This window comes from Propithecus coquereli, unplaced genomic scaffold, assembly GCF_000956105.1.
Source record: "Propithecus coquereli isolate 6110/MARCELLA unplaced genomic scaffold, Pcoq_1.0 Scaffold42, whole genome shotgun sequence".
Classification (NCBI taxonomy): Eukaryota; Metazoa; Chordata; class Mammalia; order Primates; family Indriidae; genus Propithecus; species Propithecus coquereli.
In genome coordinates, this window is record NW_012149952.1 from 4,715,355 (window position 1) to 4,728,018 (window position 12,664).

Here is a 12,664-nt window from a genome sequence, read left to right on the forward strand (position 1 = left end):
CCCTGACCGCCTGCCTAACTACCCAGACTCTCCGTATTTCACCTCTTTTCGTCACGTTCCACTGGCAAATCTGCGGTCTGCTCCCCCTGGTGCGAGAAACCAACGGCTGTCTCTATGAACCAGGTAAGGAGCTTCCGTGCTCTGGGCCCCAGCAGCGTTTGCAACAGGATTCCCCATGTCCTCCTCCCCACCATCTCCACCGTCGTCACCATCATAGCATGGCGGCAAAATCTAGTGAGTCTACTACGTGCTGGGCAATGCTCTAAACCTGTGGTTCTCAAAGGTGAGCACTTAGCAGCGCCACCTGGAGGGCCTGTTACAGCAGATCCTGGCCCCACGCTAGGGGTTCTTGGCAGTAGGTTTTGGGTGGGGCCTGACAGTTTGCACTTCTAGCAAGGTCCCAGGTGATGCTGTTTCACCTCCTGGTTGGGGACCACATTTGACAACCTCTGCTGCCAACCCTTTACGTGCATCCCGTATTTGGCCCTCACATCAGCCCTACCGAGGGTGTCTCCACCTGCAGGCAGCAGCAGACCCAAACGAGAGCTGCTTAACAGTGGAGGGATTTTGCCGTGTTGCTCAACGAGAGCTTGGCAGCAGGTGGCTCGGGGCGTGCAGCCCCGTGCACCTCTTGTCTGCTGGACTCCTGGTCTTGCCCTCCTCCAGCTGGTGGCCTGCGGGCTGCTACAGGGCCAGAGGAGGCTGTCAGGGCCTAGTTCTGTGATAATCTTAGAAAAACAGTTTTCCAGAAGCTTCTTCCCCTTCGTCCCGAAAGACTTCATGTTGCATTGGCCGAAGTTCCTACGCATGTCAGTGTCTAATCTGACTTGTGGCGAGCTGAATGGGGCCACCATGACCAGTGTGGCCTGTCTGTACCTGCATTGTGGACAGGGACTCTTCCCCAAAGCACACGGCGGGAGGAAGTCAGCACTCAGGGAGGACTTCAGAAGGAAGGGTGTGAAGGGATGTTGGGGTGACTAACAGCGATGCCCTTGGTCCCACCTCATGTGCCAGTGGAGATTGACGCTCCAACTACCACATGCCAGGCATTGTGCCAGGAGGGATAACGGTGAGCAAAACAGCTATGGCCACCATTACGCCTCATGGGTGACGGCTAGAGCACTGTGCTGCAGATTCTGAGGCCACGCCTGGTCACCGGTTGGTGGGTCACAGAGCCAGGAATCACACCCAAGTCACTGTCTTTCCTGTCTCCTGAGAGGCTGAGGACCTTACTTGAAAGGCGTGGTCAGAAGGCCAGGTCAGAGCTGGCGACGACACTCCTAGGTGTGGCCCTGGATAAGTCACTTACTTACCTCTTCTGTGCTTCCCTGTCCCCATCGGTGAAACAGGGATCATGACAGCACCTATGTGTAGAATTGCTGGGCGGTTAAACAAGTTAAAAAATATATATGTAAAGACCTTAGACTGTTGTAGTCCAATACGATTACATGAAATATTCATGTCCTCAGTTGTGGGGCCACATGGCAAATGCTTGATCGCTGCAGGTGGCCGGTGGCTGTCACACTGCATAGAGCAGATGTGGATACTCCCATCACAGCAGGAAGCTCTACTGGATGGTGCTGGCTCAGTTCCTAGCACACTGTCACATGCTGTGCGACTTCTTTGAGCTTTGCCCCCAGAGCCCAGCTTGTCACAGAGTGTTTGATAATTATTTATTGAAAGAAATGACCAGATGAATCCCAGACCCCGGCGTAAACCACCCCCTCACACATAACACGCACACCCCACTGACGCTCAAAAACCACAGACTGCAACACCAGATTTGCTGAAAAGCAGAGGCAATAGCCCTGGGTTCCCTCCACCTCTTGCCCCGTGCCCCGGGCCCTGGCGGGCAGGGGCTTAGTACATATCTTCAAGGTTAGAGTCTGAGTCCTCGCCCTGCTGGTTCTGAATCTGACTCTGCTTCCGGTACAGATAGGCCACCTGGGGGGAGAGGACGGGGGTTGTTGGGGGGTTCCTGGGTTGCCCCCGGTTCCGTTTTTCCGGGCCGGGTTCGTCTTTTTTAGGAGGTTGTTTTGCCGGGGCGGCGGGGGGCCCCCCCCGACCCCCTCTTCCAAGGGCCTCACCTGGGCACTGCTGGTGGCCTCCTCGGGCTGCTTGTCTTCCCGGACTCGAATAAACCGAGGGAAGCGAAGGGAGATCCCTTTCTCACTGTCCACCTGGGGGGAAGGAGAGGGGATGGAGGCTCCTGTGGCCGAGCTGCACTCTGCTGGCTGTGGCAAGTCCCCGTCCTCCTCCCTCCTTGATGGGGCCCCAGTTTCCGGATCCACACCACGGGGCTAAACAACGGTTGTTTTAAGGCTTAAACAAGTTCACAAAGTGCTTGGAACTGTACCTGGTGCACAGTAAGTGCTTAAGAAATGCCAGCTGCTCTAGCTGTTATTTATGCTGTTATTATTATTGATTAGGGCTGAGAGGCAGAAGAGCAAAGAGTCAGGGTGGGGGTTCTAGAACTAGAATTTGGGGTTCAAATCCCCGCTCCCAACGCTCAGGAGCCACATGCCCCTGGGCCAGTTCCATAAACTCCCTGGGGCTCTATTTCCTCACCTGCAAAAATGGAGATGTTCATGTCACTATGTCCCAGGGCTTTTGAGAGCATTAGATGAGTATGTGCAAGTGAAATGCTAATTGTCACACAGCACCTGCTCCACAGTAAGTGCTGGGTAAACACCAGCTCCTGTCACCTGTTACCAGGGCACCCTGGCTGTCTAATATGCAGGATGAGTGACAAATTAAAAAAAAAAATGAGATAAAAAATATGAGTTCCTTCTTTTAAAATGGAAGTCTGCTTCTCATCAGAAAAGCACATGCTAGTTCTGATTTGAAGGATGGAAAGAAATCACAAAGAGAGTACATTTTATATTTGAGATTCACTGTTCCCTTGAAGGAGAAAGCTAAGAGCTTTCCCAGCGCTGGCCACAGCTGGCGTTTTCCCCTGGCGTACAACAATGCCGCAGCTGGCGCTGAGGACTGAATCACCAGAGAGAGAAATTGGCCAAGGAATTAAAAGACTTGGAAGCATGAAAATTAATTATGATTGAGGAAGAAACTGCAGTAGTCAAGGCAAATGCTCGCCAGGAAGAGCACTACGCTTTTACTTAAAAGAACCGAGGTTTCGAGAATTACTTCAGAGCCGAAGGTGAGATTATGATATTAATGGGAGCAATGTCACTTTTCTTTTTACTCCTGGGGAATTCTCTTTTTCTTTTGAAGAAAAAGGTTTCTGACCTCATTATCTGACATCCAAGTTAAATGCAAGCTGTGTTCTTGGTCACTGCTCAGGATGAGCCGACGTGGCCCCCAAGGGCCCCTCCCCGCTCTGCTACCAGCGTTCCCACCCAGAGCCCCTTTGCAGGGCCACGCCCAGGCCCCCCGTTACTCACCAGGCCCCGGGCAGCAGGGTAGATGGGGGAGAGGGAGAGATCTGCGCACTTCACCTCCCACACGGTGCTGGGGTCCAGCCAGTGGTCGGGAGCCACGGCGCCATCTATGCGCACGTAGGAGCGGGGCGCGGGCAGCACCAGGGCCTGCAGGAGCAGAGGACAGAGGAACAGGGAAGGTCTGGAACCTCAAAGTCAGGGGCTGGGGAGTGGGGAAAGAGGGAGGAAATGAGGGAAGGGAACAAAGAGACACAGACACCCCTTCAGTGAGGCGCATGCTGCCAGGGGCGGGGAGGCTGAGGCTCGGCCGCCATGGCTTACCTGGAGCTGCTGGTGATGCTCCTCCAGCTCCTCGTCGCTGAAGCCAGTTCCGAGCTGCAGGGAAGACGCGGTAGGTCAGAGGCTCGGCCAGTGGCCCGGTACTTCCTCCTTGCTCCTGCCATCTAAGGACTTGGACCTGCGTGCGCTGGCAGCCCCATCCCCTTCCGGTCCAAGCAGCATCCATGGAAACCAGGGGAGGGATGAGGTGGGGCTGAGCATCCCACCGAAGGCTCCTGAGGGGGAGTGACCCTCCCAGCAGGACGTCCACTACCCCACTCACTGGTTCTGCTTCACGCAACACCCCTACGCCTTCCACTCCGTCTCCCCGGCCCAGGACGTCACTCCTTCGGGCTCACCCACATCCCACCTGCCCGGTAACTAATCCTCAGCGCCAATCTTAACATTGCCAAGAGCTTCCTTCACCCACCAAAATGGGAAAGGCTAAGAAACAGTAATACTCCATGCTGGCAGACATGCAGCAAGATGGGCATCTCTGACTGATATGTCAGCTGCAAAGCCCTTTTTGTATCGGGAGCCTTAAACATTCTCTTGCCTTTTGTCCCAACAATAGCTCTTTTACACATCTATTCTTAAAAAAAAAATCTATTCTAAATAATTTAAAATGGTGACAGACTGGTGGCCAAAGAGATCTGTGAATTATAAAATCACTGCTATCACTGATTATTTAGGTTAATGTATTCCAAGTGCTGATGTTATTCATGAGAACAGAGCTGGTAACAAGCAACCACACAACTACAGGGAACCGGTTCACGAAACTGGGGCACATCCATTGGAAGTTGTGCAGGCGTCCAAGTCATGTTATTGTATTACTTGGGTGCATACAGTAACATTTAAAATAAAGTACTTACACGGCAAAAAGGCAGAAAAGAAAATTAATTATAGAGAAGGATCACAATTTTGTAAAAATATAAGTATTCCATGAAACATCCCTTCAAATGTTACTAGTGGTTGCCTCTGGAATTCTGGGTAATATAGGAAATACACAGGAAAATCTAGTTACAATGTGCATAGCTTAAAAAAAAAAAAACATTTCCCAGAGTCCCCTGCAGATAGGGGTGGTCCGTGGAGCAAAGTTCTGACCAACAAAACTTAAGGGAAGGTGTTCGCTGCCTGAGGCTGCCTTGGATGGCCCACCCCTCTTTGTCTTTGTGCCTTCCTCCTTTCTGCTGCTTGGAACATGCATGGCCACGATGGCTGGAACACCTGCAGCCACACTGCGAAGATGAGGCCAGAAGCACAGGACAAAAACCAATGTGGGGAAAGAGAGGAGGAGCCTGGACTCCAGTGACATCGGAGAGCTGCCTGCCCCCCACATTTCTCATTACATGAGAGAAAAATAAATCCTTCTCTAATGCAAGCTACCGGTATTTGCTGCTAAATTAAATTCCTAACTGACACAGCCTCCTTATACCTTTCTATACTAGCCCTTTTTTCTATAAGAAGCAAGAGTTACTTACACAATCAGAAAATGTAAATAAATACTAGGAAAAAAAGAATCCTTCGCAGGCAGGACATGAGTGCCTTCTGGGCTGGGCCCTCCCTAGGTTGCCAATAGGCGTCCCCCCAGAATTTGAATCTACTTTTCCCCTGCTTCTGCACTCAGCCCCAAGCCCCCAGGACCTTGCATATCGCCTGCAGCTCCTCACTGTCCTTGTCGTAGGAGGCCAGCAGGAAGCCCCCGTATCGGCCGGCCCGCTTTCCCCGGCCCAGGTAGGCGCCGATCACCACAAGGTCCAGGGTGTCACCCACGCCGTCGAGGTAGTCCTTCTTTAGCTGGGAGAAGGGGAGGCAAGATATGAGGGGGAGCACCCAAGGTGGGGGGCATCACTGCTGGAGCCAATCGGTGGGCTGGGGAGAACTTCCAGAAAACACTGAGGATGGCCCCCATGAGAATGGACATGGGAAGGGCTTCTAGGTTAGAAGGCTTGGGGGTAGGACATGCATATATCCTAAGACAGGGAAGGTTTGTGCTCTCACAGCTGTTCTGTGTCTAGAGCGGTCACGGGCAGATAAACACACAGGAAGGTCCAGCAGCAGGCCAGGCCGGCTCAGCTCCAGACGTCTCCCGCGCTGACCCAATCCTCACTGCCCCTTCTCCACTCAAACCTCCATCGTCTCTTAGCAGACGACAGACTCCTGCTCGCTCACTCCCACTTCTGCCCAGCGCCCCCCACCCGTCCACTAGCCACAGGGAAACCAGAGGACCTTTGCAAAACGACAACCAGACCCCGTGACTCCCCTGCATGAGACCTCCACTGGCTTCCTGAAGCCCTTAGAGGAAGATCCGGTTTTATCTGACGGTGGCTCCCGAGCTGCTGCGTGACCTGGGGCCTGCTCTCCACTCCTCCCTCACCTCCCACCTCACCTGCCTGCTCCCTGCACACGCCGAGCTTGTTCTTCCTCAGGGCCTTTGCACTTGTGGCCCCACCCCAAACCTTCCTGGTGCTTTGTCCCTGATCTTCGTGTCGTCGACCCCTTCCTGTTGTCCAGATCTCAACCCAAACACTGCCTCTTCCCAATCACCTAGGGCACTCCCAGACTTGCTGGCCCCGAATGGACTCGTGATCCCCACGGTGCTCATCATTGCCCAACTTTACGTTGTTCGTTTGCCGGCTGGCTTCCTTCCCAAGCGCCTGGCCAATGCTGAGGCCAGCGCGGAGAGAACAGAGACCTCATCCCAATTTCACACTGAAGGATCCACAGTGCTCGCGCCGGGGCAGTTCTCAATCGACTCCTGGTGAACTCACTAACAAGGACCTGGGGTGGGACTGCGGGACTCTGAAGAGGGTCCCTGAGCTCAAACAGGGCGCAGAGTGGAGACTCAAAATTGACTGCCTGGTCGGGACGGACTTGCAGACCTGGGGCTCTAGTGGGGAGGGCCAGGTCAGGGACAGGAATCACCTTGAGCCAGTTGTGCGATCTCTTGGCGATCTCATAGGTGGCATCGACATCCAGGGTCTTCACCATCAGCCCCTCGCAGGAGTCTGAGGAAGACACACAGCGTGGTTCTTGGGGACCCCAGGCTCACAAGGGCTGGAGCAGGTGGGGTTCTGGTCAAATCATCTGGGGTGGGGGACAGGCTGGGAAGCCGGGGTCAGCGTGGGTTGCAGGGAGGCCGCAGACCTTGGCGGAGAGAAGAGTGGGCACCCTCACCTTTCACGGACTGCTCCAGAAACTCGGCGATCTGGTCAATGTCCTTGGTGTCCAGGGAGGTAGCGAAGACAAACTCACCCTCAGTCTCCACGAAGTTCTCCCGGAGCAGCTGCCGGCGTCGGGAAAGGGGCTCACGTACCAGGGACTGAGGGGCCGGGGAGGGAGGAGAGAAGATGGGGCGTTTATTGTGGAGACAGAGACAGCGAGTCCTGATCGCGAGGCACAGAGGAAACATACAGGTCACAAGTAGCAAGGTGGTTTACAGAAAGCCTCGAGAGGGGAGAGCCGCGCTGGCGGGTGGATTCTGAGAGCTTAAAGCACGGGGCTAGTCACGGGCCAGAGGGGCTGGACGCCGCTTAGAGCCGGCGACCTCCGGAGCACTAGACAGGGAGCCGCGGCCTTGCTGGAGCTTGAATGAACAGTACGGTCTCTTGTAATTAACACCAGCTGAATAAAGGCGCTTGGAGATCCACCGCCCGAGTGGCCTCACTGCTCAGCGAAGCGCAGTCAGAAATGACAGTCAGACTGCCGGCTCCCAGGCCCACACACCGCCCCCAGACATGGAGCCGGAACTTACCTCTCCGTTGAGGTAGATGAGGTCAAAGGCGTACAAACACACTTGCACCTGGATCTCAGACGCGTCCACCTCCTGGGTTGGGGCAAAATGGAGACCAGGAGTGGGGGAAGGTGTGACGGGGCTGGCTGGGTTCCCCTCGCATAGTGCCTGAGGCAGATACCGGTCACCTGCTATTCTCTCGCTCTCTCCAGCTGGCAGGCCGCACACCCGTGAGGGTGGCCATGCTGCTGGCCCCAGGTAGTGAATCATCATGGCTCTCGGCTAATTCTGACAACTTCACTCCCCTTCACAGATATTTGCTCTCCCAGCCTCCTTTGCAGCTAATGAGGGTGACATGACATAGTTTTGGCCAATGAAATATAAAGGGGAGGTCTGCTGGGATACAGGTTGTGGAGGTTCCTAGAACAGATCTTCTTTCATAACAAAATGATAGAGATGTGGGAAAAGGGCCTTTCCCCCCTTCCCACTTGGGATGCTGGGATGAGAATGTGATGGCTGGAGCTGTGGCAGCCGCTTTGCAGAAAGGCTGAGAGAACTGCACTCAGACTGACACTCTGCCCTTCTGGGATTGGGCAGGATCTGTAGCCAGGCCTGGGAAGATGAGGGAGTACGGGGCCCGTGGCTGGCAGTGGAGGGGACCAACGCTACCTTGCGTTTGCGAGTGGTGAGAACTTGGAATGGCTGAATCTGCTTCTTTTCCCGGTCCCAAGCCACGGCTTCAGTGTCCAGGATGAAGGATGTGACAGACGGGAGTTTAATCTGAAAAGTGAAGGGGGAGACTCAGGCCTGTATGAGGCAGAGGATGAGGTCAAAAGAAAGACTGGGGAAACAAATTCCCTTCTCCTCCCATAGCTCTCCAGATCCACTGACAAAGAGACACATGAACGCAGATCCCCAATAAGGGGAGGGAAAAAAAACTTTTCTGAGAACGTGCTATTCAGTCCCACAAGCTGGAGACCCAGGAGCCTTTGACATCTCCCTCTTCCTCTCACCCACATTCAATTCCCTAGTGAATGTGTCAATTTCCCCTTCAAAAATCTCTAAGCTGCCCACTTCCCACCGCCCCACTGCACTCAGCCACTTCATGGTCCTGGTCTCCCCATCCTGCACTGCCCCCCAGGTCCACTCTCCTCACGGCAGCCAGGGCGATCCCGGCAAAGCCAACGTGGTCACAGTACGTCCCTGCTAAAACCATCCCGTGATTCCCCAGTGCTCTGGGGGTCTCCTGTCAGCCCTGGTCCTCCCTCGCCTCACCTGGCCCTGCAGCCTTGCTCTTGTCACCCCGGCACACAAGCCTCTGTTTTCAATGGGCTACGGCCTCCCACCACCGGGCCCTTGCACGTGCTGTTCCCTCTAGCATGCCGGCCCTGTCCTTTGCCTCCGTTGGGAAGCCTTCTTTTCCCCTGTAAGGCACAAGTCCAGGGGCACCAGCCCTACCGTATCCTGGAGCCGTGCAGCTTTCCGGACACTAAGCCTAAGTCAAGTCTGTTTCTCATAAAGGCTTACAGATGGTCGGTCCTTTTCTTCAGAGCCCTGACTGTCCATGTAATCACGGAGTCAACAGCAGGCTTCTCTGATGAAAGCCTGTCTGTGAGCTCCGTGAGGGCAGAGACCGTGGCAGGCCTGTCTGTGTCGTTTCCCCAGCCTGCAGTACAGGGCCCAGCTCAGAGCAGACGCCCAGTAAGTACTTGTTGAATGAATAAGCGAAAGAATACAAGATTTTGTATGATACCACTAGTAGGAAGCTCTAGCATAGGCAAAACTAACCTATGGTGACAAAAAAGGTGATCCGGGGTTGCCTCTGGCAGATGGATGGTGGGGGGCGGCGGAGGGGGCTTGCGTGGCCAGGGGCATGGGAGATAGTCTAGAGTGATGAGCATACGGACATGTTCTATACATGGACTGGGTCTTGGTCATATGGGTGTATAAACTTGTCAAAACTCACCAAAGTATACCGTATATGTAAAATCAGAAACTTTATGGAAATTATATCTTAGTACAATTTTAAAAAATAGTGCTTGGCACTCAGCAGGAGAGCCAGCAAGGCACATGCTGTGCTGTGGCTCCCGTCTTCACCACCTCTAACACGCAGGATTCCGAACACTGCGCTCCCTGCTCTCTGAAACAATTTCCTGGTTAATAGGGGCAGGCAAGGAGAAAGGCTCTTTGATAGAGGAGTCCTAAAACAGGCCAGAGACTCACGCTGAGTGCAGAGAAACCCCAGCTAGGCCCGTGAGGCCCAGCCCTACGCAACCCCTGGCTTCACTCTGAGGCTGGGCCCATCAGCAGGCTGGCTCCCTGCACCCTCGTCCCCACTCCCTCTCCCTGTCCTCCTGCCAGAGAGGCTCCAGAGTTAGATTCTGGCTTTCCCAGCCACTGTCGCACTAGGGTGGCCATGGGACTCAGTGGCTGGACAGTGACTCCAAGCTGGAGTCAGCTGGGGTGCTTGAGAGGTATCTTCATGGGAGGGGACGGAAGCTAGAATCCCTTTTCCCTCTGTCTTTCTGTCTGGAAGTGTAAGGTCTATTTGGGAAACTATCAGGGGACAGGCACTGGGATGAAAACCAACCAGCCAAGGACAGCAGAGGGCAGAGGCAGAAATGAGCTGGGTGCGGAAGGACACCAGCACTGGGCCACGTCACCGCTGGGCTGCCCATCTCCAGATTTCTTTGAGAAAAAAATATCTGCTTAAGCCACGCATAGTGGGTGCTCTGTCATCTGCAGCCGAATGATATCCAATTTTGAGCTGGCCCCTGCCAGTGTGACAGTGCGCGGCAGACACCCACCTTGGGGATGCGGCTGATGATGTCCGGGTACTTCCCGGTGTTATCTTCCTGATTCCTGCTGAAAATCTTCACCTCCCCGCCTTCTAGAACATGGATCTGCCACAGCAGGTCGGGGAAGGGAGAGGAAATCAGAGCCGAGCCCACTCCTCTCGGTCCCTCTTTTCCCCTCTGGCTCCACCTTCACCAGTAGAAGGTTCTGGATGCTCTGGAGGAGGAACTGGTGCACAGACCTGAAGGAATCATCTCGGTTCCCACAGCACCTCCCACCCCTGTCTCTGAAAGCCCCCGTCATCTTTTTATTTCCAATCCCCACTCCTCCTTGAATGTAAACACGTGTCTTGCTAGGTGCACATACTGATGTTTGCATAAATGTTGTTACGCTGTGAATATCATGCTGGCTTCCACTGTTAGTTTACGTTAGCTTATTTTAATATGGTCTGGTCACAGTTCTTGAGCAGGGCTACATACATGCTATCTTACATGTATATTGCTATTTCAAGCAAGTTTATATACATAAAATCATTGTTGCTATCATGAATCATTTTGTTTCTTACTTTTTTCTCAACACTGTATTTTGAAGATTCATTTATGACACTAAGTGTCTATCGAATCCACTATTTGCAGCTGCCTCAAAGCCCTGCAGACGCCCACCGCATCACGTGCTCTCTGGTCCCGGGTCATGGGACACATGCGCGACGTCACTGTGCTAAGGGGCCATGTAGGCGCCTCCCAGAATGGCTGTTAGAACACACCCGCCCACCAGCAGGGCACAAGTGGAGCCAATGTATCTTGGGCTCCCACTACCGCAGGTCAGGACTTTTGACGATTTTGTCCTCGGATAAGCCTGTGAGGCAGTTATCATCGCACTCATTGCAGGGTGGTGGAAACTGAGGCCCAGGGAGACCAGCAAGGTCAGCCGGGCAGCACGTGCCAGAGGCTGGCTCTGAGCTCCCGTCTGACTGCCCCCAGCCGTGCTCTGCGGCACCTTCTGCCTCCTGCAGAAGAGACGTGTCCCACTCCCCGTACCTGTGCCCTCTGCCCATCGTATTTGTACTCGCAGGTGAAAGCTGCCTCCTCGAAGCGTTTCAGGACCTCGCTGACACCGCGAGTGGGATGGGCCAACATTGGTTTCAGCGGGATGCCTGGCGGGGAGGAGAGAGTGGATTAGGGTAAACGGGGCAGAGGGAAGGCAATGCCTGGAGTGGGGAGGGTGACGAGACTGCTGATGCGCCCCAGGACCCACTCTTCCTTCTCGCCACTGAGCAAGAGAATGAACCCTGCTGTGGTCTGGAAGGGCTCTTGGTTCGACGCCCCTGCCCCTTGCAGTTAGGAAAGGCCATGTGACTGGAACGCACGCAGGAGGTGCTACATCTGGGTCACATCCTCATGAGCAATCTGGTTGTCTCCCCTTCTCTCGCAATCGAGAACAGGAAGTGAGCCATCTCTGATCATGCACACTGGGGTGACAACCTCAGGAGGGCAGAGGGACAGGAGAGGAGGAGCCTGGATCCCTGAGTGATCCCTGGAGCCCAGCTGCGTGCCCTTTCCGACCCCCCCCCGCCTCGCTCTGGCGCCTGAAGTGCGAGAGAAAGCGATTCCCTCCGGCCCAACCCGCTGCCTCTGGCACAGCCCGGCTCCGCAGCTTCGCCTCCACACCAACGCGGGAGGGAAACGCCCAGCGGAATGGAATGGGTTTCAGCACCAGGGAAAGCATGCAATTTTGGTGGGGAGAGAAGAGGACTCTGCAGGTTCCTAGAGGGGGGGCCCTTGCGCACAGCGGCTCAGCATGGGGTGGGGCTGCCGTCGGATCTGGGGGGCCTGTACCTGGGCTCAGCCTGCAGTGCTCCGGGAGACGTTCCAGGCCATGCTCCAGCAGCACGGGGACAATTTGGTCCAGGTCAGGCACCTCACTGGGGTGTGGGATGAGAATGAGATGTGAGAGTCTTCCCAGAACTTGCACAGCTTGGAAAGACACCTCAGTCCGTGCCCAGAAGCCCGGGCTCCTGCACGCCCCGCCTGTCTCCGTCACCGTGGCCCCACCCCTCCTGCCACTCTGTCTCCGTGTTCTCCCCTCGCGCCACTATCCATCACTCCGACTCCACCTTCCCTAGTCTGGGCGTGCCGTGGTCTTGTCACCACCAGACCAGCGATTCTCTCCTCGGCCTATACACGAGAACCACGGAAGGTCGTGTTTAACTTTACTCAGACATGAAAAGGATGAACTGACGCCTTTTATAGCAATTTAGAAGGAACTGGAGACTATTATCCTATGTGAGTATCTCAAGAATGGAAAAACACACACCACTCGTACTCTCATAAACTGGAACTAACCGAGGGGCACACAAGCCCACAGAGGGGAGTAAAACTCGCTGGGAATCAAGCAGGAGGGAGGGGGGTGGAGGGGG

General features: G+C 54.7%; 1 protein-coding gene across 2 annotated transcripts in view; it reads right to left on the reverse strand.

Annotated features, from left to right (window-relative positions):
* Window positions 1-1,664: 1,664 nt before the first annotated feature.
* Window positions 1,665-12,664, reverse strand: part of LIG1 (ligase I, DNA, ATP-dependent) — a 40,255-nt gene continuing 29,255 nt past the window's right edge. For both annotated transcript variants that reach the window (XM_012653461.1, XM_012653460.1), the window contains exons 17-28: window positions 12,084-12,169; window positions 11,286-11,401; window positions 10,260-10,355; window positions 8,122-8,232; window positions 7,474-7,545; window positions 6,897-7,041; window positions 6,645-6,727; window positions 5,364-5,516; window positions 3,723-3,776; window positions 3,405-3,548; window positions 2,088-2,180; window positions 1,665-1,944 (exon numbers count right to left, since the gene is read on the reverse strand). In XM_012653461.1, the coding sequence (XP_012508915.1) occupies window positions 1,861-1,944; window positions 2,088-2,180; window positions 3,405-3,548; window positions 3,723-3,776; window positions 5,364-5,516; window positions 6,645-6,727; window positions 6,897-7,041; window positions 7,474-7,545; window positions 8,122-8,232; window positions 10,260-10,355; window positions 11,286-11,401; window positions 12,084-12,169 (1,237 nt within the window). In that variant the 3' untranslated portion in view covers window positions 1,665-1,860. The remainder of the gene's footprint in view (window positions 1,945-2,087; window positions 2,181-3,404; window positions 3,549-3,722; window positions 3,777-5,363; window positions 5,517-6,644; window positions 6,728-6,896; window positions 7,042-7,473; window positions 7,546-8,121; window positions 8,233-10,259; window positions 10,356-11,285; window positions 11,402-12,083; window positions 12,170-12,664) is intronic.